The 26,600-nt window shown below is 39.4% G+C and overlaps 1 protein-coding gene across 2 annotated transcripts in view; it reads right to left on the bottom strand.

Annotated features, from left to right (window-relative positions):
* Positions 1 to 23,464: 23,464 nt before the first annotated feature.
* Positions 23,465 to 26,600, bottom strand: part of PPP4R3A (protein phosphatase 4 regulatory subunit 3A) — a 36,575-nt gene continuing 33,439 nt past the window's right edge. For both annotated transcript variants that reach the window (XM_004739051.3, XM_004739052.3), the window contains exons 13-15: positions 25,871 to 26,061; positions 25,249 to 25,475; positions 23,465 to 24,189 (exon numbers count right to left, since the gene is read on the bottom strand). In XM_004739051.3, coding sequence (XP_004739108.1) covers positions 24,079 to 24,189; positions 25,249 to 25,475; positions 25,871 to 26,061 — 529 coding nt within the window. In that variant the 3' untranslated portion in view covers positions 23,465 to 24,078. The remainder of the gene's footprint in view (positions 24,190 to 25,248; positions 25,476 to 25,870; positions 26,062 to 26,600) is intronic.

Below are 26,600 nucleotides of genomic sequence, written 5' to 3'. Positions count from 1 at the left end.
CAAAACCACAATGAGATACCACCTCACACCAGTCAGAATGGCTAAAATTAACAAGTCAGGAAATGACAGATGCTGGCGAGGATGCGGAGAAAGGGGAACCCTCCTATACTGTTGGTTGGAATGCAAACTGGTGCAACCACTCTGGGAAACAGCATGGAGGTTTCTCAAAAAGTTGAAAATAGAGCTACCCTATGACCCAGCAATTGCACTACTGATACAAATGTAGTGATCCAAAGGGACACATGCACCCGAATGTTTATAGCAGCAATGTCTACAATAGCCACACTATGGAAAGAACCTAGATGTCCACCAACAGATGAATGGATAAAGAAGATGTGGTATAGATACACAATGGAATACTATGCAGCCATCAAAAGAAATGAACTCTTGCCATTTGCGACAACATGGATGGAACTGGAGGGTATTATGCTTAGCGAAATAAGTCAATCGGAGAAAGACAACTATCATATGATCTTCCTGATATGAGGAAGTGGAGATGCAACATGGGGAGTTTGGGGGGTAGGAAAAGAATAAATGAAACAAGATGGGATTGGGAGGGAGACAAACCATAAGTGACTCTTAATCTCACAAAACAAACTGAGGGTTGGTGGGGGGAGGGGGCTTGAGAGAGGGAGATGAGATTATGGACATTGGGGAGGGTATGTGCTATAGTGAGTGCTGTGAAGTGTGTAAACCTGGCGATTCACAGACCTCTACCCCTGGGGATAAAAATATATGTTTATAAAAAAATTAAAAATTTTAAAAATCTTATAAATAGATAAATAAATAAAGAAATGTATGTTTGGTAAAATTCACCTGTGAAACCATCTTGTCCTGGGATTTTCTTCACTAGGAGACTTTTTATTACTCATCCAATCTTCTTGTTAGTGCTTGGTCTATTCAGATTTTCTTTCTTTCTGATTCAGTCTTAGTGGGTTGAATGTTTCTAAGAATTTTTCCATGATTCCTAGGTTGTCCAGTTTGTTAGTGTATAGTTTAAAGTGCATAGTAAGCCTTTTAACGAACTTTTATATATTTGTGGTATCAGTTATAATGTCTTCCTTTTTATTTATAATTTTGTTGATTGGGTCCTCTCTTTTGCTCAGTCTAGGTAAAGGCTTGTCAATTTTGTTTACCTTTGCAAAGAACTCTTAGTTTTGTAGCATAGTAGGTTTTGAAATCAGGAAATGTGAGTCCTCCCAATTTTGTTGTTCTTTTTCATACCTGTTTTGGCTACTCAGGGTCCCTTGAGATTTCATGTGGATTTTAGGATAAGTCTTTCTATTTCTGCAAAAAATGTCATTGGGATTTTGATAGGGATTACACTGGGTAAATTTAGTAAATTGCTTTGGGTTAAGTCTTCCAGTCCATGAACATGGGATGTGATTCCATTTATTAGTTACCTAATAAAACTTCCATTTATTAAAGTATTGTTAAAATACAATGTTATCGGGGCACCTGGGTGGCTCAGTGGGTTAAGCCTCTGCCTTCGGCTCAGGTCATGATCTCAGGGTCCTGGGATCGAGTCCCACATCGGGCTCTCTGCTCAGCGGGGAGCTTGCTTCCCCCTCTCTCTCTGCCAACCTGTGATCTCTGTCAAATAAATAAATAAAATTTTTTAAAAAATATGTTATCAGTTTCAGGTGTATGACATAGTGAATGGAGAATTCTGTGCATTATTAAACTGTGGTCACCACTGTTTTAAGTGTAGTGAACATCTGTCTCCATACAGTGTTATTTATTAGAATATTATTGACTATATTTTATGCTGTACTTTTCATTTTCATCCCTGTGACTTATTTCTATGTAACTAGGTAGGACTCTTAATTTCCTTCTCCTATTTTGCACATCTCCCCAAAACCCTCTCCTCTGGCAACCACCAGCTCTCTGTATTTATGATTCTGTTGCATTTTTGTTTTGATTTTTAGGTTCCTCATATAAGTGATATCATATGGTATTTGTTTTTCTCTGTCTGACTTAACATAAAATACCCTCTACGTCCATCCATGCTGTCACAAATGGGAAGATATCTGGTTTTTTTCTTTTCTTTTTTAAAAGATTTTATTTATTTGAGAGAGAGAGAGAGAACAAGGGGAAGGGGCAGAGGGAGAGGGAGAAGCAGTCTCCTCACAGAGCAGGGAGCCCAGCGTGGGGGGCTTAGTCCCAGGACTCTGGGATCATGACCTGAGCCGAAGGCAGATCCCCAGTCAACTGAGCAACCCCAGTACCCCTCCATTGTTTTTTTTTATGGCTGAATATGATCCCATTGTGTATATAAAGCACATTGTTTTTATCCATTCATCAGTGGACTCAGGTTGCTTCCATGTCTTGGCTGTTTTGTAAATAATGATGCAATAAACCTAGGGGGTGTGTCTTTCTGAATTGTATTTTTATTTATTTTTGGTAGTGGAATTGTCAGATCATACAGTATTTCTATTTTTATTTTTAATTTTTAGAGGAACTTCCATATAGTTTTCTGCCATGGTTGCACCAATTTACATTCCTACCAACAGGGCAGGTGGGTTCCCCTTTCTCCACATTCTCGCTAACACTTATTTCTTGTCTTTTTCAAAATAGCCATTCTGACAAGTGTGAAGTGATATCTCATTGCAGTTTTGATTTACATTTCGCTAATGATGAGTGGTGTTGAGCATCTTTTCATGTGTCTGTTGGCCATCTGTTGTCTTTGGAGAAATGTCCATTCGGTTCTCTGCCCATTTTTTAATCAGATTATTTGTATTTAGGTGCTGAGTTATATAAGTTCTTTATGAATTTTAGATATTAACCCCCTATCAGTTATATCATTTGCAAGTATTTTCTTCTCTTCAGTAGGTGACCTTTTTGTTTTGTTGATGGTTTCTTCACTGTTCAAAGGTTTTAAATTTGGTGTGGTCCCAATAGTTTGTTTTTACTTTTGTGCTTCTTGCCAGAGGCAGCCCATCTAGAAGATTGTTAAGGCTGATGTCAAAAAGATCATTGTCTCTGTTTTCTTGAAGGAGATTTATGGTTTCTGTGATCTCACTCATATGTGGAATTTAAGAAACGAAACAGATGAATTTATGGGAGGGGGAAATAGAAGGAAAAGGAAATAAAACATAAGGGACTCTCTCTTATTTTTTTTAAATTTTAGTTAACATACAGTGCAATATTGGTTTCTGGAGTAGAATTCAGTGATTCATCACTTACATACAACACCCAGTGCTCATCCCAACAAGTGCCCCCCTTCACGCCCATCTAGCCCATCTCCCGCCCATCTCCCTCCATCAACCCTGTTTGTTCTCTGTCGTTAAGAGTCTCTTATGGCGTGTTTCCCTCTCCTTTTTTTCTTTTCATTCTTCCCATATGTTCTTCTGTTTTCTTCCTTAAAATCCACGTATGAGTGAGATCATACAGTATTTGTCTTTCTCTATTTCTCTTAGCATAATACCCTCTAGTTCCAGCCACATCATTGCAAATGGCAAGATTTCATTCCTTTTTATGGTTAAGTAATAGTCCATTGTATATATGCACCACATCTTTATACATTCATCTGTCAGTTGGATACCTCAGTTGGTTAAACGTCTGCCTTTAGCTTAGGTCCTAATCCCAGGGTCCTGGGATCAAGACCTGCTTTGGCCTCCCAGCTTAGCAGGGAGTCTGCCTCTCTGTCTACCTTCTAATCCTGGTTCATGATTGATCTTTCTCTTTCTCTCTCATAAATAAAATCTTTAAAAAAATGTTAGCCACTCTGACCAGTGTGAGGTGGTATCACATTGTGGTTTTGATTTGTATTTCCCTGACAAGTGATGTGGAGCATCTTTTTATGTATCAGCCATCTGGATCTTTTCTTTGGAAAAGTGTCTATTCATGTCCTGCCCATTTCTTCACTGAATTTTGTTTTTGGGTGTGGAATTTGGAAAGTTCTCTATAGATTTTGGATACTAGCTCTATATGAGATGACGTCATTTGCAAATACCTTCTCCCATTCTATAGGCTGCATTTTAGTTTTGTTGATTGTTTCCTTTGCTATACAGATGCTTTTCAATCTTGATAAATCCTAATAGTTCATTTTTTTCTTTTTCTCTTGCCCCTGGAGGTCTATCTAGTAAGAAGTTGCTATGACCAATGTCAAAGAGGTTGCTGCTTTTGTTCTCTAGGATTTTGATGGTTTCCTGTCTGACATTTAGGTATTCTATCCATTTTTAATTTATGTTCATGTCTGGTATAAGAAAGTGGTCCGGTTTCACTCTTCTACGTGTAGCTGTCCAGTTTTCCCAGCAGCATTTGTTGAAGAGACTGTCTTTTTTCTTTTTTTTCCATTTGATATTCTTTGTCGAAGACTAGTGGACCGTATAGTTACAAGCCCATTTCTCAGTTCTCTGTTGTTCCATTGTTCTGTTTTTGTGCCAGTAGCATACTGTTTTGATGACCACAGCTTTGTAATATAGCTTGAAATCTGAATTGTGATACCTCTAGTTTTGTTTTTCTTTTTAGAATTGCTCTGGTTATTTGGACTCTTTCAGGGTTCTATACAGATTTTAAGATTCTATGTTCTAGCTCTGTGAAAAATGTGATATTTTGATAGGGATTGCATTAAATGTGTAGACTGTTAAAATGTCTATACTACCCAAAGCAATCTTTGTTCTTCCAATCCATGAGCATGTAATGTTTTTTCCATTTGTGTTGTCCTCAATTTCTTTTGTAAGTGTTCTGTAGTTTTCAGAGTACAGATTTTTTACCTCTTTAGGCTTACTTCTGGGTATCTAACTGTTTTTGGTGCAATTGCAAAAGGGATCGATTCCTTGATTTCTTTTTCTGCTGTTTTGTTATTGGTGTATAGAAATGCAACAGATTTCTACACATTGATTTTATACCCTGCAACTTTGCTAAATTCATGTATTAGTTCTATTGATTTTTTGGTGGAGTCTTTTGGGTTTTCTACCTAGAGTATCCTGTCATCCGCAAATAATGAAAGTCTGACTTCTTCCTTACCACTTTGGATGCCTTTTATTTCTTTTTGTTGTCTGATTGCTGAGGCTGAGACTTCTAGCGCCATGTTCAATAGTAATGGTGGAATTGGACACCCGTGTCTTGTTCTTGACTGTAGGGGAAAAGCTCTCTTTTTTCCCCATTGAAGATGATATCAGCTGTGGGTCTTTCATATATGGCCTTTATGATGTTGAGATATGATCCATTTAACCCTGCTTTGCTGAGGGTTTTTATCAAGAAAGGATATGGTATTATTGTGAAATGCTATTTCTGCATCTACTGACAGGATCATGTGGTTCTTATCCTTTCTTTTATAATGTGGTTTATCATGTTGATTGATTTGCGAATATTGAACCATCCCTGCAACCTAGGAATAAATCCCACTTGATTGTGGTAAATAGTTCTTGTAATGTCCTGTTGAATTCGATTTGTTAGTATTTTATAGAGAATTTTTACATCCGTATTCATCAGAGATATTGGCCTGTAATTCTTTTTAGTGGCGTCTTTGGTTTTGAAATCAAGGTAATGCTGGCTTTCTAGAATGAGTTTGGAAGCTTTGGAAGTTCTCCTCTTCCTTCCTCCCTCCCCGCTCCTCTTTTTTCCTCTTCTTTCCTTTTCTCCCTTTCTTTTCTTTCTTTCTTCCTTTCGTCCTTTCTTTCCAGTTTGAGAAGAGTAGGTTTTTTTTTTTTTTTGAAGATTTTATTTATTTATTTGACAGACAGAGATCACAAGTAGGCAGAGAGGCAGGCAGAGAGAGAGGAGGAAGCAGGCTCCCCGCCGAGCAGAGAGCCCGATGCGGGGCTCCATCCCAGGACCCCAAGATCATGACCTGAGCCGAAGGCAGCAGCTTAACCCACTGAGCCACCCAGGTGCCCCGAGAAGAGTAGGTATTAACTCTTCTCTAAATATCGGGTAGAATTTTCCTGGGAAGTCATCTGGCCCAGAACTTTTTTCACTGGGATATTTCTGACTACTGATTTGATTTCTTTGCTGGTATGGGTCTGTTCAAATTTTCTCTGTCTTCCAGTTTCAGTTTTGATAGTCTGTAGGTTTCTAGGAATTTGTCCATTTCTTCCAGGTTGCCCAGTTTGTTGGGATATAATTTTTCCAAAGTATTGTCTTACAGTTGTTTGTATTTCTATGGTGTTGGTTGTGATTGCTTCTCTTTCATTTGTGATTTAATCTATTCACATCCTTTCTCTTTTCTTTTTGATAAACCTGGCTAGGGGTTTATCAATTTTATTCATTCTTTTGAAGAATCAGCTCTTAGTTTTGTTAATCCATTCTGTGTTTTGTTTGTTTTTAGATTATTTCTGCTCTAATATTTATTATTTCACTTCTTCTGGCTTTAGGCTTTATTTGCTGTTCCTTTTCTAACTCCTTCAGATATAAAATTAGGTCATATAGTTGATATTTTTCTTGCTTCTTGAGGTAGGCCTATTATATTTCAATATACCTCTCTCTCAGGACTGCCTTTGCTGCATCCCACTGGTTTTGGACTGTTGTGTTTTCATTTTCACTTGCTTCCATGTATTTTTTATTTCTTTGACTTCCTTGTTAACCCATTCATTCTTGAGGAGTATATTTTTTAACCTCCATGTATGTGTGGTCTTTCCAAATTTTTTTCTTGTGGTTGATTTCAAGTTGCATGGCCCTGTGGTATGAAACTATGGATGGTATGATCCCAGTTTTTTTGTACTAGTTGAGGCCTCATTTGTGACCCAGTATGTGATCTATTCTGGAGACTATTCCTTGTGAACTTGAACGTGTATTCTACTGCTTTAGGATGAACTATTTTGAATATATCTGTTAAGTCCAGTGCGTCATTCAAAGTCATTGTTTCCTTGTTGATTTTCTGCTTAGATGATCTGTCCATTTCTGTGAGTGGTGTTTTGACATCCCCTATTATTGCATTATTATCAATGAGTTTCTTTATGTTTATTGTTAATTGATTTATATATTTAGGTGGTCCCAAGTTGGGGGCATGAATGTGTATAATTGTTAGATCTTCTTGATGAATAGACTCCTTAATTATGATATAATGCCCTTCTTCATTTCTTGTTACAGTCTTTGTTTTAAAATCTTGATTTTTGATGAAAGAATGGCTACTCTAGCCATTAATGTCCCTTAGCATGATAGGTGGTTCTCAATCCACTGACTTTCAATCTGCAGGTGTCTTTAGATCTAAAATGAATCTCTCCCTTTAAAAAAAAAAAATTCTATTTATTTATTTGACAGAGAGAGAGAGAGATCGCAAGTAGGCAGAGAGACATACAGAGGGAAAGGGGGAAGAAGACTCCCTGTTGAGTAGAGAGCCCCATGTGGGGCTCGATCCCAGGACCCTGAGATGATGACCTGAGCCAAAGGCAGAGGCCCAACTCACTGAGCCACCCAGGCCCCCCTAAAATAAATCTCTTATAGGCAGCATATAGATCTAATTTTTTTATACATATGATGCCCTGTGTCTTTTGATTGGAATAATTAGTCCTTTTACACTCAAGATAATTACTTTTTTAAAAGATTTTATTTATTTATTTGACAGAGAGAGACATAGGGGGAACAGAAGCAGGGGGAGTGAGAGAGGGAGAAGCAGGCTTCCCGCTGAGCAGGGAACCCCCCGCCCCAATACCAGGCTCAATCCCAGAACCCTGAGATCATGACCTGAGCCGAAGGCAGATACCTAACGACTGAGCCACCCAGCCACCCCTACACTCGAGATAATTATTGAGAGAGATGAATTTAGTGCCATTGTGTTACCTGTACAGTTGGTGTTTCTGATGCTGTTCTCTGGTCCTCTCTAGTCTTTGTTGCTTTGGGTCTTTTTTTTTTTTTTTTTTTTTCCCCCTCTCCACTCTCCTTTAAAATTTCTTGCCAGGCTGGCTTAGTGGTCATGAACTACCTTTAGTTTTTGTTTTGGAAACCCTCCCCTTCTATTATGAATAATAGCTTTGCTGGATAAAGAATTCCTGGCTGCAGGTTTTTTTTTTCCCATTCAACACATTGAATATTTCCTGCCACTTCTTTCTGTGGACAGCTTTGATGTGAACCTGATCTGTCTTACCTTGTAGGTTAAGAACTTTTCCCCCTTACTGCTTTTAGGATTCTTTCCTTGTGTATGCATTTAGTGAATTGGACTATGATATGCCTTGGTAATGGTCAACTTTTGTTGAATTTAATGGTAGTTCTCTGTGCTGCTTTGATTTTGATGTCTGTGTCCTTCTGCAGATTAAGGATGTTTTCAGTTGTAATTTGTTCAAATAAGACTTCTGTCCCCTTTTTTCTCTTTACGTCTTCTGGGACTCCTATGATATGAATGTTAGAATATTTTAATAAGTCACTGAGTTCCCTAAGTCTACCTTCATGGTCCATTAGTTTTCTTTCCCTCTTCTTTTCAGATTCATAATTTTAAATAATTTTATCTTCTATATCACTGACTCACTCCTCTGCTTCATCCATCCTTGTTTTTATGGGCTTCATTTGGGATTGCATCTCAGTTGTAGCATTTTTAATTTTGACCTGACTAGATTTTAGTTCTTTTATCTCTGCAATAAGGCATTCTCTAGTGTCTCCTAAGCTTTTTTTCAAGCCCAGCTAGTATCCTTATAATCGTTTTTAAATTCTAGTTCAGATATCTTCTGTCTGTATTGATTAAATTCCTGGCTGTGGGGCACCTGGGTGGCTCAGTGGATTAGGCCACTGCCTTCAGCTCAGGTCATGATCTCAGGGTCCTGGAATCGAGTCCCGCATCGGGTTCTCTGCTCGGCGGGGAGCCTGCTTGCCTCTCTCTCTGCCTGCCTCTCTGCCTATTTGTGATCTCTGTCAAATAAATAAATAAAATCTTAAAAAAAAAAAATTCCTGGCTGTGAGTTCTACCTCCTGTTCTTTCTTTTGGGGTGAATTTCTCCATCTTGTCATTTTGTCCAGAGAAGAAAGGAAGAAATAGGAAAACAAAACAAAACAAGCAAACAAACCCAAAAAACTAGATCCTGGGTGTGTTTTGGTCTGCTTGTTTAAAGAATCTATATCCCAAAAGAAAAACACAAAATAAAATGAAGTGAAAATAAAGAAATAAATATATATAAAGAATATGTATAAAAATAATTTTTCCTCTTTTTAAACTCAATTAACAAATAATGTATTATTGGTTTCATATGTAAAGTTCAGTCAGTTGCATACAACCCAGTGCTCATTCCATCAAGTGCCCTCCTTAATGCCCATCCCCAGTTACCACACATCCTCCCGCCCATCTCCCCTCCAGCAACCCCCAGTTTGTTTCCTCAGTTTGTCTCTTACAGTTTGTCTCCCTCTCTGATTTTGTCTTTTCTTTCTCCCCTCCCTTCTCCTATGATCTTCTGTCTTGTTTTTTTTAAGTTCCACATATGAGTGAAATATATAATTATCTTTCTCTGCTTGACTTATTTCGCTTAGCATAATATCCTCTAGTTTCATCCATGTCATTGTAAATGGAAAAACTTTATTTCTCTGATGACTGAGTAACATTCCATTGTATGGCCATCTGTCAGTGGCCATCTGGGCTCTTTCATAGTTTGGCTACTGTGGATATTGCTACTATAAACATTGGGGTGCAGGTACCCCTTTGGATTACTGTTTGCTTCCTTTGGGTAAATACCTAGTAGTACAATTGCTGGGTTGTAGCATAGTTCTATTTTTAATTTTGGAGGAACCTCCATACTGTTTTCCAGAGTGGTTGTACCAGCTTCCATTCCCACCACCAGTATAAGAGGGTTCCCCTTTCTCCACATCCTCACCAAAAATAAAAATGTTTTAAATGAAATATTGTAAGAATTGAAAAAAGTAAAAAAATAAATGAAAAAGAATAATAAATGAATAAAAGTACAATGAAAAGCTAGATACTATTTCCCCTAGTGCTATAGCTTTGTAGCACTCTATGATTAGTAGACTTTGTGTGAGCAAGTTATTTGCTGGTCTTCTGGGAAAGGGGTGTACTGCAGGGATTCTCTGGTGGATTTGCCCTAGTGGAACAGCGCCTCCAGTGCACAGGGAGGCAGGACCCTATATAAGCAGCTCTGGCCTCCATCAGGTAGTGATGTTTTACTCTTTGAAGCCTTGCAGTGCTAATGAGTGGGATGAGTATGGCAGTGCCCTGCTCTCTAGCTGAGGAGCTGAAATTTCCCCCCAAAACATACACTCTTTAGTGAGCCCTCTCACAGAAGGTCAATCACTTTTGTGTCTCTGGTTTCTGTCACAACCCTGTTTTTGTTCACCCTGCTTCTCCCCACTGCCTTATCCACTGCTTGCTCGCTCTCTCTCAAGACCACTTCTGTACTTCCTACCTTCCAAAAAGTGGTCGCTTGTCTACTTGTAGACTTGCAGTTTTTGTTCTCTCACCTCTGATTGATTTCTTGGGGGTTAGAATGATTTGATAACTATCTAGCTATGTTCAAGAGATGAGACAAGCTTAGGGTCCCTCTACTCCTCCGCCATCTTTTTTTTTTTTTAAAGATTTTATTTATTTATTTGACAGAGATCACATGTAGGCAGAGAGGCAGGCAGATAGAGAGGGAAGCAGGCTCCTGTGGAGCAAAGAGTCTGACGCGGGGCTCAATTCCAGGGCCCTGGGAATCACAACCTGAGCTGAAGGCAGAGGATTCAACCCACTGAGCCACCTGGGTGCCCCCTCCTCCGCCATCTTAATTCTTCAACCATAAGGGACTTGATGATAGTGAACAAACCACGGGTTGATGGAGGGAGATGAGTGGGGGATGGGCTAGATGGATGATGGGTAATGAGGAGGGCACTTGTTAGGAAGAGTCCTGGGTATTGTATATAAATCATGAATCACTGAATTCTTCTGAAACCAATACTACACTGTGTGTTGACTAACCAGAATTTAAATAAAAATTTGAAGGAAAAATGAGTTTTATGGTTTCAATTCTCATATTTAGGTCTTTAATCCATTTTGAGTTTATTTTTATATAAGGTGTAAGAGAGTGGTCCTGTTTCATTATTTTGCATGTAGTTGTCCAGTTTTCCCAACATTATTTATTGAAGGGGCTGACTTTTCTCCTCATATGCGATATCTTAATTGAGCAGATTAGTGTTGGTTTATTTTTGGACACTATCCTGTTCCATCAGTCTTTGTGCCCATATCATGCTGTTTTGATTACTGTAGCTTTGAAATGTATCATGAAACTGGATTTGTGATACCTCCAGCTTCACACTTTTTACTTAAGATTGCTTTGGTTACTAGCGTCTTTTGTGATTCCATACAAATTTTAGTATTTGTTTTAATTCTGTGAAAAATACTCTTGGTAGGGTGCCTGGGTGACTCAGTCAGTTAAGCATCTGCCTTTGGCTCAGGTCATGATCCCAGGGTCCTGGGATCGAGTCCTGCATTGGGCTCCCTGCTCAGCAGGGAGTCTGCCTCTCCTTTTCCCTCTGTCCCTACCCCCTTATTGTGTTCCCCTTCACTCTTCATCTCTCTCTCTCTTAAAGTAAATTTTAAAAAATACTCTTGGTATTTTGGTAGGGAATGCATTGGTTCTTTGGATTCCATTGGGTATAAAAGACATTTTGAAATTATTAATTTTTCAAATCCATGAACATTGTATATCTTTCCATTTGTTCTCTTCAGTTTCCTTCATCAGCGTTTTATAGTTCTGAGAATACAGGTCTTTCATATCCTTGTTAAATTTATTCCTAGGCATTTTATTCTTTTTAGTACAATTTTAAATATAATTATCTTCTTTTTTTCCTGCTACTTCATTATTAGTGTGTAAAAATGCAACTGATTTCTTACATTTTGTATCCTGCAAATTTACTGAATTTTAGTTTCAGTAGTTTTTTTTGGTGGAGTCTTTAGGGTTTTCTATATATAGTACAATATGCTCTGCAAATAGTGACAGTTTTACTACCTCCTTACCTATTTGGTTCTTTTATTTCTTGTCTGACTGCTAGCACTTCCAGTATTATATTGAATAAAAGTGGTAATAGCTGGCATCCTTGGAGCACATGGAGGCATCCAACCCTTGATTTCGGCTCAGGTCATGATCTCAGGGTCCTGAGATTGAACACTCGGTGCAGTCTTCTTGTCCCTCTCTCTCTCTCTGCTCCTCCCCCTGCACTCACTTGCTTTCTTTTTCTCAAATAAAAATAAATAAATAAATAAAATCTTTAAAAAAAAAATGTTGGCATATTTTTCTTGTTCCTGATCTTAGATTGAGTGTGGTGTTAGCTCTTTTGTTCTACATACCATTACAGTATATCATTGTGTGTTTGTAAATATGTGTCTCTGTGTGTGTACATACACACACACACACACACACACTGTACCCTATCTCTTTTATTCATCTATTGATGAAAGTACCCTTAAGTTGCTTCCATATTTTGGCTATTGTAAATAATGCTGCTATAAGCATAGGGGTGCATGCATCTTTTTGAATTAGTGCTATTGTCTTTTTTGGGTAATACTCAGTAGTGGAACTGTTAGTTCATATGCTAGTTCTGGGTTTAATGTTTTAAGGAACCTCCATACTGTTTTTCATCATGAAGGTGCTCTTTTCTCCCTGTCTTTTCCAACCCTTGTTATTTGTCTTTTTTGATACTGGCCATTCTGACAGGTGTGAGTTGGTATCTCATTGAGGTTTCAATTTGCATTTCTGCAATGATTATTTGATGGAGATTACATTGAATCTTTTAGATTGCTTTGGATAGTGTAGACATTTTAACAATATTAATTGTCCCAATCCATGAGCATGCTATGTCTTCCATTAATTTGTGTTCTCATCAGTTTCTTTCATTAATACCTTATAGTTTTCAGACTACAGGTCTTTCACCTTCACTAAATTTATTCCTAGATTTGTTTGATTTGTTTTTTGTTTTGATGCAGTTGTGAATGGTATTCTCTTAATTTCTCTTTGGGTAGTTTATTTGTGTGTAGAAATGAAACAGATTTCTGCATATTAATTTTTCATTATTTTGGGTTTTTTTATTTATTTGTCAGAGAGACAGAGATTGCACAAGCAGAGCAAATGGCAGGCAGAGGGAGAAGCAAGGCTCCCTGTTGAGCAAGGAGCCTGATGTGGGAGTCAATCCCAGGACCCTGGGATCATGACCTGAGCCGAAAGCAGTTGTTTAACTGAGCAATCGAGGCATCCCAGCTCATTTCTTCTCGTTTCAGTCCTGGAAGGTTGTATGTTTCTATAAATTTATCCATTTCTTAAAGGTAATCCCATTTTTTGGCATATAATAGTTTCTAGTGGTCTCTTGTCCTTTGTTTCTGGGGTATTAGTTGTAACTTATGTTTAATTTCTGATTTTGAGTCCTTATTTTTCTTGATGACTTTGCCTAAATGCTTTTATTTTCAAAGAACTAGCTCTTAGTTTCACTGATAATTTCTATTTTTTCTTAGTCTTTATTTCTTTTATTTTCACTCTGCTCTGTATTATTTCCTTCCTTCTATTAAGTTTAGACTTTGCTTATTCTTTTTTTTTTTTTTAAGATTTTATTCATTTGAGAGGGAGAGAGAGAGAGAGAGAGGGCATAAGCCAGGGAATGGAGGGCAGAGGGAGAGGAAAAAGCAGATTCCCCACTGAGCAGGAAACTCAACACGCCAGATCCCAGGACCCCCTGGGATCATGGACTGAGCTGAAGGCAGGAAGATGCCTGACTGAGCCCTAGGACTTTGTTTATTCTTCTTTTTGGAGTTCTTAAGTATCAGGTTAGATTGTTTGAGACTTTTCTTTCTCCTTAAGGTGGGTCTGTATCACTGTAACCTTCCTTCTAAAGTGTTTTTGCTGCACCTCATAGATTTTGGACAACTGTGTTTCCATTTTCATTTGTGTGAAGGTATTGTTTTATTTCATCTTTGTTTTCTTCATTGACCCATGGGTTGTTTAATAGCATGTTGTTTAGCCTCACGAGTTTGTGCTTTCCCAGTTTTTTCCTTGAATTAGTTTCTGATTTCATGCTGTCATGGTCAGAAATGATGCTTGATATAATTTCAGTCTTCTTACATTTATTGAGACTTGTTACATAGCCTGCCATATGATCTATCCTGAAGAGTTTTCCATGTGCGCTTGAATCAGTATATATTCTGCTGTTTTTTGGATGGGATGTTCTGTAAATACCTGTTAAGTCCATTTAGCCTAAGGTGTCATTCAAAGCCACTGTTTCCTTATTGATTTTTCTGTTGGATGTTTTATCCATTGATACAAATGGATAGTCGCCTACTATTACTGCGTTATTGTCAGTTTCCCTTATTATGTTTGTATGAATGTTTGCTTTATATATTTATGTATATACATTTATATATTTAAGTATAGATATATTCAGGTTTGCTCCTATGTTGGGTGCAGACATTTTTATAATTACTATGTTATTGTTGGATAGATCCCTTTATCATTACAGAATGACCTTATTGTCTCTTGGTGTGGTCTTTATTTTAAAGTCTTTTTTTCCTGATTTAAGTATTGCTAACCTGGCTTTCTTCCCTGCCCCCCCCTCCCCCATTTCCATTTGTGCAGAATATCTTTCTCCATCCCTTTGCTTTCAATCGGTATTTGTCTTTAGGTCTGAAGGGAGTCTCTTGTAGGCAGTATGTAGATGGGTCCTGATTTTTGTGTTTTATCCATTCGGTCACCTTTAAAGTGATTATTAATAGGTATATATTATGGATTGACATTTTATTATTTCCAGGCTGTTTTTCCCATGCTTCTCTGTTCCTTCTTTTCTTGCTTATTTATGATTTAATGACTTTCCTTAGCATTAAGCTTGGATTCCTTTATCTGTTTTTTGTGTATATCTGAGTTTCTTGGTTTGTGGTTACCATGAGGTACATAGAGAACATCCTGCGTATACAGCCATTTATTTTAAGTTGATGGTCACTTACATTCGAGCACGTTCTGGAAGTACTACATTTGTCTTCCTCTCCCCTCCATGTTTTATGTGTGTGATGTCATAGTGCCCATTTTTATTGCATGGATCCTTACCTAATTTTTGTAGATGTAATTGCTTTTATTACTTTTGTCTTCTTAAACTTTATACCAGCTTTCTAAGTGATTGATCTCTTACCTTCGTGTGTGCCTTTGTGAGATCTTTTTTCCTTTTATAATTTTCTTCTATTATGGCCTTTTCTTTTCCATTGAAAGAAGTCCCTTTAATATTACTTGTAAGGTTGGTTTAGTAGTGACTTAGTAGTGATGAACTTCTTTAATTTTTCTCTTATTTCTTCTTTAATTCTTTTTTTATTTTTTTAAAGATATTTCTTTATTTATTTGACAGACAGAGATCACAAGTAGGCAGAGAGGCAGGCAGAAAGAGGGGGAAGCAGGCTCCCTGCTTTGCAGAGAGCCTGATGTGGAGCTCAATCCAGGACCCTGAGATCATGACCTGAGCCAAAGGCAGAGGCTTAACCCAGTGAGCCACCCAGATGCCCCTCTTCTTTAATTCTGAATGATAACCTTGCCAGGTAGAGGATGCTTGCCTATTGGTTTTCCCCCTTTGAATATATCATACCACTCCCTTCTGCAAAGTTTCTACTAAAAAAAAAAAATCAGTTTATAGCTTTATGGGTGGTTTCCCTTGTATACATCTAGTTACTTTTTCTCTTATTGTTTTTAAGATTCTTTTATCTTTAATTTTTGACATTTTGATTATTACCTGTTTTGGTGTGGACCTCTTTGGGCTTATCTTGTTTGGGTCTGTGTTTCCTGGGTCTGATGTTCTTTTTTCCCCAGCTTAGGGAAGTTCCCATCTATTATTTCTTCAAATGAGTTTTCTGCCCCTCACTCTCCTCTTTTTCTGGGACCTCTATAATGTGATTGTTAGGATGCTTGATGTTGTCTTAGAGGTTCCTTAACCTATCCTCTTTTTTTAATGTTCTTTTCACTGTTCAGCCGGGATGATTCTCCCTACCCTGTCTTCAGGATCACTGGTCTGTTCTGTATCCTCTTTTCTGCTGTTGATCCTATCTGGTGTATTTTTTTAATTTGTTAATATATTTTTCAGGTCTGGTTGGTTTCCTTTTATATTTTCTGTTAGTTGAAGTTCTCACTGTGTTCATGTGTTCTTCATGAAGTTTATTGAGTATCCTTATGGCTGTTTTAACTCTTTATGAGGTCGATTGCTTATCTGTTTCCTTTCCTGAGGTTTTGTCTTGTTCTTTCATTTTGAACATATTCCTTGCACTCATTTTGCCCACTTCTCAGTATGATTTATGGAGTCGGTCAGTTATTTCCCCCACTTATTGAAGGAGTGGCTTTATGCAGAAGGTGTCCTTTGGGGTCCAGGAGCACCGACCTCCCTGGTCCCCTGAGCCAGGTGCCCTCAGAGTGTCCCCTATGTGGGCTGCAAGCTCCCTGCTGTCACGGCTGGGTCACTGTTGGTGCAGGCTCACTGGCGCGTGGGGCCGTCCTGCAGAGGGATTGCCTGTGAGGTCCCACAGCAGCTCGTCTTGCTTGGGTGTGCCAGGTGCAAGCTTGGCCTTGGCTTGCCTGCCTGAGTGGCCTGGCCACCACTGTTGCAGGCATGTTGCTGTGTGGGTTTGGGGTCTTTTGGAGGGCTCCAGTGCTGGCTGAGCCCACCCACCCCATGAGATGGGGCAGAGAGCCACTTGCAAGGGGCTCCAGGCCTATCCGGAGAGTCGGCAGAGCACGTTCTCAGGGGAACCTTGGGGAGGGGCGAGCAGAGTCAGCAGAGTAACTGCAGACATTCCTGCTGGTACTGGGCTTCCAGGAGGAAGGTAAGTGTCCTGCCCCCCTGTCCCCCCCCCCAAAAAGGGTGCCCACCTGTTCTTACATTACCAGGGAACATTCTAGCGAATCCCTGCCCCTCCGGCAATGCCCTAAGGTAGTGAGTGGATTTCCTTCACACATAACCCAGGCACTTTCCACACTGCTGTGTCTGTGCTGGGGCTCAGAGTGAGAGAGATGTGGGGGTCCAGCCTTGGTTTCCCGCAGCTCTTCCCGGGCATGAAACCGCCAACGTTTGCAAAGCCGGGTGCTGTGGGGGCTCATCTTCCCAGGACAGGTCTCCAAGCCGTGGAGCCCTGATCTCTTGTTCTTCAGGAAGAACCTCTATCTTTGTGGGGTTGTAGGTCCTGACCAAACCACATCTCCACCCCTCCATCCTGTCGGTGACTTTTTCTTGTCTTTTTTTTTTGTCGGGTGTGATCTGTTCTGCTGGTCTTAGGTCCTCCCAGAAGTGGTGGCTCTGTCTGGAGCTGTAGAGTTCGGTGTGTCTTTGGGAGAGACCAAAGACACCTTCCTGAGCCCTCACTTCTCTGAGTTTGTCATTAGTGTGTAGAAATGCAACCGAATTTTATATGTTGATTTTGTATCCTGCATCTTTACTGAATTTACTTACGGCTTCTAACAAAACCTGCAGTGGAGCCTTTAGTTTCCTCTCTGTAATGTCCTGTCCTCTACAAACACTGACAATTTTATTTCCTTTCTAACTGGATGTCTTTTGTTTTTCTTTGTGCCTAGTGTTTTCGGCCAGAACTCCCAGCACTCTACTGAACATCAGTGGCAAGAGTGAGCATCCTTGTCTTGTCCCTGATCTTAGAGGAAAACCTTTTAGCTTTTCACCATTGAGCACGATGTTACCTGAGGGCTTGTTACCCAGGGGGTTTATTATGTTGGGGTGTCTTCTCTCTGTATATACCTGTTTTTCTGAGAGTTTTAATCATCATCAGATGAATTTTGTCAAGTGCTGTTTCTGCATCCATGGAGATGATCCCATGATTTTTATCTTTCGCTTAATTGATGTATCACATTGATTGATTTGTGGATGTTGAAACATATCTACACATCTGGAATAAATCCCAAGTGATCATGGTGTATGATCCTTCTGATTATTGTTGCATTTGGTTTGATAATGTTTTTTGTTGATGATTTTTGTGTCTGTAGGCCCATCAGGGATATTAGCTTGTCATTTTCTTTTCTTGTGGTGTCCTTGCCTGACATTGGTATCCGGGCAGTGCTGGTCTTATAACATGAAGGGGGAAGTGATCCTTCCTCTTCTGATCTGTGGAAGAACTTGATCATTGGTATTAATTATTCTTTATTTGGTAGAATTCACCGGTGAGGCCATCTGGTACTGGACTTTTGTTGGGAAGTTTTTGGTTACTGGTCTGCTCCGATTTCTGCCTGTTTCTTCTCGAGTTAACTTCAGTAGTTTGTGTCTTTCAGGAATCTGTCCATCTTATCTAAGTTACTCAATTTATTGGTATACAGTTACTCATAATGTTCCTTTATAATTGGAGTGCCTGGGTGGCTTAGTTGGTTAAGTGTCCCAGCTCTTGGTTGAGGCTCAGGTCATGATCTCATGGTCACAGGATCAAGCCCTGCATCAGGCTCCCTGCTCGCACTCAGTGCAGAGCCTGCTTCAGATTCTTTCTCCTTCTGCTTCTCCCTGCTTGCAAGCCCGCACCCACTCTCTAACATAAAAATAAAAAAATAAAAAAATCCTTTATATTTCTGTAAAGTTGGTAACAGTGACCCCAACCAAATGTCTTTCATTTCTCAGTTTAACAATTTGAGTCATCTTTTTCCCCCTTGGTCAAGCTACTGTTTCTGTGCACAACCAAGTGTGTGTGTGTTTTCCTGCCTGCTGAGTGGCTGCTTCCGGTTCTGAAAGCGTGTTCACACCGACCTGCACGGGTAGCAGGTTGAGCTGAGCGAGTTGGGGAGGGCCACAGACTATTCACTGTTCTTACTAGGTATTTTTTTCTAAGATTAACTTATCTGAGGGTGGAGGGGTGACAGAGTTCATTCTGACAGTTTTTTACCCAGTTTTTAAATTGCTTTTTGAGGGAGGTTTGCCAGGCTACTTACTGTGCCATTTCTGGGTGTGCGCTCTTATCTGGTGCATTGTATACTGAGCCCCACGCCGCAGAATGCGAGTGACGTCTAAAAACAGGCGGTTTCAGGTTGTGAATGGTTCATAGCATAGCCACGTCCTTCCAGGTGTGGATGGTGTTAATATAACACATTAGCTACCATCCATCGAGTAGTTACCATTGGGAGAGTTGCTGTCGCTCTCTCCCTCTCTACACGCGCGCGCACACACACACACACACATCTATTCTGTGGTCCTCACACTTGCGATGCTACTTCCATTAGAGATGGGGAAACCAAGGCTCAAGGAACTTGCCTAAGGTCTTAGTAGCAGAGTGAGAATTCAAACCCAGATCTTTCTATGTTGTCTATAATACTTGGTCTGTGTTCTCAACTTTTCACCAATTTCTACCAGGAAATCTAGACTGCACCGATCCGTCAGCATGCATGGATGTGACATTTCCCAAGCACTCCCTCAGCCTCTTGGGTTTATTCCATCCACCCCACCCAACTCCTCTTACCCTTCCAGAATAGGTTCTCCAAAGGCTTCAGTGGGGGCAGGGTGACTTTGGCTGAAATGTTTTCACTAATAGCAAGGCTCACATTCTCTGTCTAAACTTGTTGAAAGCCATCCTGGAATCCTAAAAGCAAAATTTTTCTGGGCTCGTGGTCTTGATGGGACTCCCACTTCACAGCGCAGACCCGAGAGAACCATTGTGGAGGTTGGTTAATGAGCGGTCTCATTACTGCCTTCTGTTCCTTGCAATCATGCTTTACAATTGAGGATGAGAAAAACTGAAGTAGCAATTTCCTTATAAATTACAGTAACATTAGGAGTAGGATTATTCCACTTTTCTCTGTAAGGCAACAGAAACACATTCCTGTAGAAAGATATTTAATGCTAAAATAAAGTGCTGTAATTTTTGAGTGACCACATTTTCCAGGCTCTTTACCATTCCTGTGACAAGTATCCATTGATTCCACACGGAACTTTGCCCAGCCTATCTACTATCTGTGCATCCTCCTGTCCTCTGTTATACTAACAGCCGCACGAAGAGAACCGCATACAGCGCGGTCTGCCTTCTAGGATCTCACATTCCAGGAATTATTCCAAGATGTGAAAGTTTAGTTAAGAGGATGAGATTTAATAAATGTCCGATCCCAAGAGATGCGTGTTCTGTGGACCGTAGCTCATGGCTAGGTCCAGTGATAAAAGGCAGGGGTCTGAACTTACAGATTGGCCTAAAAACCCAGTAAGAGACACAGTTAATGAGTTAAAGGTACTGGAGCCAGGGAAGAGACCAGGCAATCTTAAATAGAATTTTAGGAGTTGCTGAAATGACTCGATAAAGGGTAATTCTGTGAACTTAAAATTGTCCCTTGTTGGTATTACTAACCTAAGGCTCAAAGGTACAAAGGACAGGACAGAGGTTCTCAAGCCCTCCCTTTACATCTAGAGGGAATCTTATGGTCAAGAATGAGTCAGACTCTTGACTCTGTGAGGACATCAGCCAAAAGACTTTCCCAGTCGGTATATTCTCGTGTGCACATTACTCGGGCTTTTCTTCGTGCACCCAGTAAACATTTCGCAGGGCCATCTATGGGCTGGGTATCATGCTAGTGGATACCATGGAAACAAAGCTGAAAAGGATGTACAGTGTCCTTTCCTTCCTCAAGGAAGGAACAGTGTCAGGCGTGTTTCCAAATGCTGGAAGATGAATAGATGTTTATCAGCAGGCGAGGCAGGAGAAAGCGCATTCACAGGAGCACATGACAGGTTAAGGCTGTCTTTTAGGGCACAGCACACATGACTGGGTCAGGGACATCCAAGTACGGGGCACCGTGGCTGGAGCTTAGGAAGATGAGCACCCAAGGTGAGGCGGTAAAGAATCCCAGCGTTTAAGGGGTGAAGAGGGAAGCTATCAGGGGATGGAAAGGCAGTATTTGTATAAGTATGTATGAAGTATGGACTTCTCCATACCTTGGCCTCTGTAACACCAGGTGCTTTAGGACTTCTTACCAAGTGTCAAGAAATGTAAGGTTGGAAAATGGTCCACTCAGTTTGTAGGTAGAATGTGATACACCAGATACATTTCTCTAAAATGGTGGGACTGGAAGTTAAACCAAAACCCATTGAGCATCATGTTGGAGAAATCTGTATTCCAAGTCCACAGAAGAACTTACCTAGGACAGCAAAAAGGTCAAGGAAATTGGTCTCTCCAACCAGAGTATTTTAAGACCAAGACATCTGACTCCAAGAGGCATTCATCTATCTGAAGAGGAGTCCTACACGTAGTTTCCTTTTAATTATCATTCTCAAGAGCCAAGATAAAGCATTAAAGCCAAAGAAAGAGAAATCAAACTGGTTTACCACTGGGTGTCACAGTATACTACTGCCCCACTTCCTCGTCTTCTCTGAGTCCCAGTGTAATGGCAGACAATAATCCATTCCATTAAAAACTCGTTTTTATAATCCTTTTGCTTGAAATGGATGTTAGGGCAGAAAAAGTTAATATAACCTTGTATATTAAAAATTTTGAAGGACCTACCTGAGTTTTCCTCCAGAAGTGATTTTGACAGTGCCAGTTTAAGCAATTACTTATGGTAAATACTAGAACTCTGTTGACTGAAGTATTCCACTTAAAAATATCTTCCAATTTAAACTGCTTGCTGCTCTAATCTAGCAAACTTTACAAAGGCTACTGCTTTAAATCAGTTAAAAGCAAGACTGTTCCCCCATTCCATGCCTCTTCTTCATTTCCAAATTGACAAAAACTAATTTCCAGAGAAAATTATAGACAGGATTTGAGTATAGTCAGGGAAATAAACAGTCAGGTTTTAATTCTATTTAAAGAAAAAAGCCAGGGTAGCTTTTCTGGACAAGACAGGACATCAAGGTGTTTCCTGTAGTTAATGTAAGTCTGTCTTTGTTAGAAGTTGTTGTTTCACATGGGAAGCGAAATCTTTTTTTTTTTTTTTTTTCATTTTCAACATTGCAAAATGACCAAAAGAACCAATACATATCATTAAAATGGAAAATAAGAGTTTTTAACTAACTGTTCACGCCGTGGTATTTACATCCGTTACCAAGAGAGGCATCTGTCCAGCACTACAGACTTTTGAGTCAGGTGGACTTGTCAATCCAGTGTTGTTGTCTTTCTAGCAATTTATTGCTAAGTTCTTCCTCTATGAAATGACAAGCTGTTTTAAATCTAATTTCTGTTACAGCAACTTGTGTCAATTTGCTGCTTCAGTTACAATAATCACTAATGGCTAAGAACAAACAACTGTCCATCAGTGAAGGGGTATCACTTAACATGTTGAGGGCCGATAGTGAATAATTTTTTTTAAATACTGGATCATAATTTATGAAGGCACGGGATGCTCCTCCTGTCTTCTCAAGCACCGTCAGAATACCAGGACAAATAAGTGTTCCAAGAGCCTAGCCAGAAACGTCAGAAGGGTTAAGGCACAAAGGAAGACGTAATATAATTGAACTTCAGATCTTTCTTCTCTTTATTTTCAAGATAACTTGATTAACTTCAATTATTAATACCCACAACTTGGGACTCACAAGTAGCTCTGTACTGTAGTGAAATACACTTAAACTCTTATAATTAATTATGCACCTAAAATTTATGTTAAAAAAATACGTAGCCAACGATAAAACTCGTTTCGTGACTGTAGTAGCGAGTTGTCACTTTCTGATTTTCTACCCAGCTATTCAATATAACCTTGTTTTTGGTACCACACGTTAGAATTTATGGAGGACTAAACAAAAGAGAGAAGACAGAAGCACACGGTGCTTTGTCAGACACTCAGTTAAAGTAGAGGATACTTAAAATAGTATCTCTTCCTGGGTATGGATTTTTATTCACATTTGCAAACACATTCTTCAGTAAGTTCTAAAAGCTTATTAAAAAAAAGAGGGAATGTGACATTAAAGTATTTGTTTTCATTTCCTTAAAAGAATTTTAGCACACCTAAGACAATAAGAAGAACCTATTTAAAAATACTGTTGTAAGGAGGGAACAGCTAGCTGATGATTTATTTAGGAACCACCACTTTTACAACTGCAGCTGGTATTCCAAAGTGAGTGGTTAAAAAAAGAAAAAGAAAAAGAAAAAAACATACAACTAATACAATTTCTCTTACTCTTCACTTTTCTTTTTATTATTCAAAAGTCAAATGTTATTTTTAAATCATCCAGCCTCGATTTTGATTTAATGTACCGTCATTTTCCCAAGATATGAAATTTCAGAATCTCTTTGGAATACTAATTTCACGTTTCTAGGTTTAACAAAACTGTTGAAATTTTAAATTCCACTCTATTTCCCTGAATTCTCAAGACAGTTGCTGATGTAAATTTTAATATAAAATATTTAGTCACAAAATAGTATTGCTTTTGTATGCACATAGTTGTAAGATTACTTTGTTTTTGTCAATAAAAACTATACCATCTTTCATAAAACTCTAAACAAATTAAGAACTGTGATGTGAACAAAAATTACACATGGTAAAACAGGTACCAGCACAACGTTAGGTTATATTACATCAAAAAAAGTTTTAATGGTCCCAAATATATATACTCAACAACTAAGCATACACTCAGGGGAGAAAAAAAAAAATCAAAAACAAAATGAAACAAAAAAAATTATGACACAAATGACCACATCTAGAATTCCACTCAATCTTTAATCAAGTAGGGACAAATCCCCACTTTAAAAAAAAAAATCTGCAGTTTGAAGGGCAAAGGGAACAGATAAAAAAGAGGAAACTTTATATTCGCCCCTCCCCCAAAGAGGTTTTCCAAACCTGTTGTAGCTTGACTAAAATGTTCAGAATGTAGGATTTTAAAGGCAGGTCTCTTTATACAAAGAAACTGCTGGCATTCTTAACTAGTGAAGAATCATGGCACAAAAGCCCGTTCTTCTGAATCTCAAACATGGTCCAAGAAAGCATATTCTGATTGTAGCAACTGACCAGTCAATCCAGAGTTCCACTTACAAAACCCCTGCCCTGTTGGCTTTTTGTTTCCATTTCCTTCCCTGAGAAAAGGGCAATGTGTGGTCCAAGCTGGAGAGCTCAAAGGCTTAAGTCTTTCCCCTAAATGTGTATTATCCCCTCCGACTGCTCCATTGAATTGGCACTTGATGAGCAGAAGTCAAGTTTGTGAGGCTGGTCTGGATCAGTCATTCACAAGAGACCACTGCTTTTCGTGGATTTTGTAGGGGGGAGGGGTGGAGAACCAGTTTTCTCAACAGGTGCTGATCAGAGGCAGTTGCCATTATTAGGACTCAAACTTTGCTTTCTTTGACAATGGCAGCGTGTCTTCCTTGTCTTCATCCTCGTCGTCATCTTCATCATCATCGGGATAATCTACCAGACCCACGAGGCCTCCCTGTTTGGAAAGAAAAATGTAGCTTTTAAAAAACAAATCTTAACACACAAATACCAGATAAAGGATACAGATGCTCAGCCCTCCTACCCCAAATAAACGAAGTGTAGCTATTTCTGGATAGTGAGATTACATGCAACTGAAAGTCACATTTTTCCTATATAAATTTAGCAAATGGCCAGGAGATAAAACCTTCTCAATTTAACAATTACCGTTTCTAAGATTTAACAGTGCATTACAAAATCCCGAAAACTACAACAGATAAACGGACTACTAGAAACGAGGGCCGACCAACTATCAGAAGTTAGGTAGGCGATTCTGCTTTTTCTCCTGGCCTCCTTTTAGACCCCTGCTTTCGCCAGAAACCACTGCAGCTCTTCTCCACGGGTGGCTGTGGGAAAGTTCACCCTGCTCTGCCCTCAGCTGCACCTTCAGTTTAACATCGATTCACTTCTTAGCCCTCAAGGGTTCCATGCTCACGGCAGAATAAAGAACTGTGTACGGGGCGTTCTATTCCTGGTTTAGATCAACCCACCCCAAATACTCGTCTGTGAACGGTTAGTCCAGGACAGCAGAGGTAGTGAACAGGACTGGTTTTTGTTCTGATATTATGTCTTGTCCACATTTTTGCTGTTAAAATTGTGATGCTTTCTTATGAAATGTGAATGATAGATGGCTAATTCTTTTTTATAAATTTTGCTTGACAGAACAATGTTTGAGTGTCCAGATGCTGCTCTTTCTTCCATACAAGTCTTTAGCTGGGTAGTAACCAGGAAAGTTGATAAAAGAATAACTAAAATTTCTGTAAATGTTCTGACACAAATCTGAACCCGAGTTCTAAAATGCAAATAACCAAAATAATTCATGCAGCCTTTTGTGTTGGTCATAAAATCCTCTGAGAAATTGCTCAGGTTTTTAATACATTCAGATGGTAGTGGGAGAATTATTCTTTCTTGTTCAGAAAGCTTAGACCGGTTCCAAAAGACAATAACCAAAGGAAATCTTCGTCACTATTACTGTTGAGAAAGGTGAAATGAGACAGGCCTGGAAGTCAGAACATACCTTGGTAGTAATAGCTGCCGTCTGAGATGTACTTTTAGGGACAGAGCCAGGAGAGCCTGGAGATCCTGGGGATCCCGGGGAGCCTGGGGAACCAGGCAGATTGGCTGCAGGTGACTGGCTGGTGAGAGAAGTCTTGGTTCCACTAGAGAGGGAAAGCTTGAAACTTGGGCTCTGCCGACCAGAAAGATTCGTTTTCAGAAGCACCTCTTTTTCCTCACTTTCTTTTACTAAAAATAAGAATATTGTTAATAGTTGTCACTCATCCTCCTCTTTTTTTAATCCTCCCCCCCCCGCATGAGGTGCTACTAAACCACAATTAACTGCTCACTCCTCTGCTAGGGAAAAACACAACTTCAATTCACTACTGAGAAGGAATGAGACCTTCAATATTCAGTATCCCCCCTGCCCCTTCCTGAAATAATGTATTTCTCCTGGGTCAAGTCAGATTAAGAAAATTTGGTCCCTACCTTCACCCACAGCTATTAATTCACATTCTAGAAAGCAAAAAAGTCTCTAAAATCTAGGTCATGACAAGGTAGATACTCCCCATTTTGTCAAGAAATACAGAATAAGCCTGGAGTTGGAAAGCCACTATTTCTCCTTGCCCAGTTTTTCAACATACATTTCTTCCTTTCCATGAATTTACTTATTGGATCCATAATATCATCATCATTTTTAGTTTTGTCAGACGGAGACACGACAGCTTCTCCATCTTCCATGTCATCTTCATCTGTGTTAAACCACATTTCCTCTTCATCTTCTAGTGTTCTGGCATCTCTTCGATATCTATGATTCCTCAAAATGGAACGCATACTAGGAGTAAAGAGAAGAAAGTACACAGACTCAGGGCACCTGGGTGGTTAACTGACATCAGTCAGTTAATAAGCATCTGCCTTCAGCTCCGGTGTGACCTCAGGAACCTGGGATCAAGTCCCACATGGGGTTCCTAGCTCAGTGCAGAGTCTGCTTCTGCCTCTTCCCAGCCCAGTGCTCTAATAAATAAAATCTTAAGGGACTCACCCAAAGTGAGTGAGATAATCTTCAAGTGGTGCTCCAAATTAGATCATTAGATCAAGGAGGTAACATATACGGAGAGGCTAATGAAGAGCCAGACTTTTCACAGAACTAAACACTCCACCCTATCAAGTGTTAACTAGTGCAAACTTATGGAAACTGTACTATCACGGATCAGTTGTTAAACCTGTTAACATCAGAAACTCACAAGTCCTAATTCATGGACTTTAAAACATACTGTTTTTTTTTTTTTTAAAGATTTTATTTATTTATTTGACAGAGATCACAAGTAGGCAGAGGCAGGCAGAGAGAGAGAGAGGAGGAAGCAGGCTCCCTGC

The sequence above is a fragment of the Mustela putorius genome, unplaced genomic scaffold (assembly GCF_011764305.1).
Source record: "Mustela putorius furo isolate JIRA1106 unplaced genomic scaffold, ASM1176430v1.1 tig00000129_pilon_pilon_pilon, whole genome shotgun sequence".
NCBI lineage: Eukaryota > Metazoa > Chordata > Mammalia > Carnivora > Mustelidae > Mustela > Mustela putorius.
The sequence above is the reverse complement of the archived record's forward strand: the minus strand, read 5'-3'. Positions and strand labels throughout refer to the sequence as shown.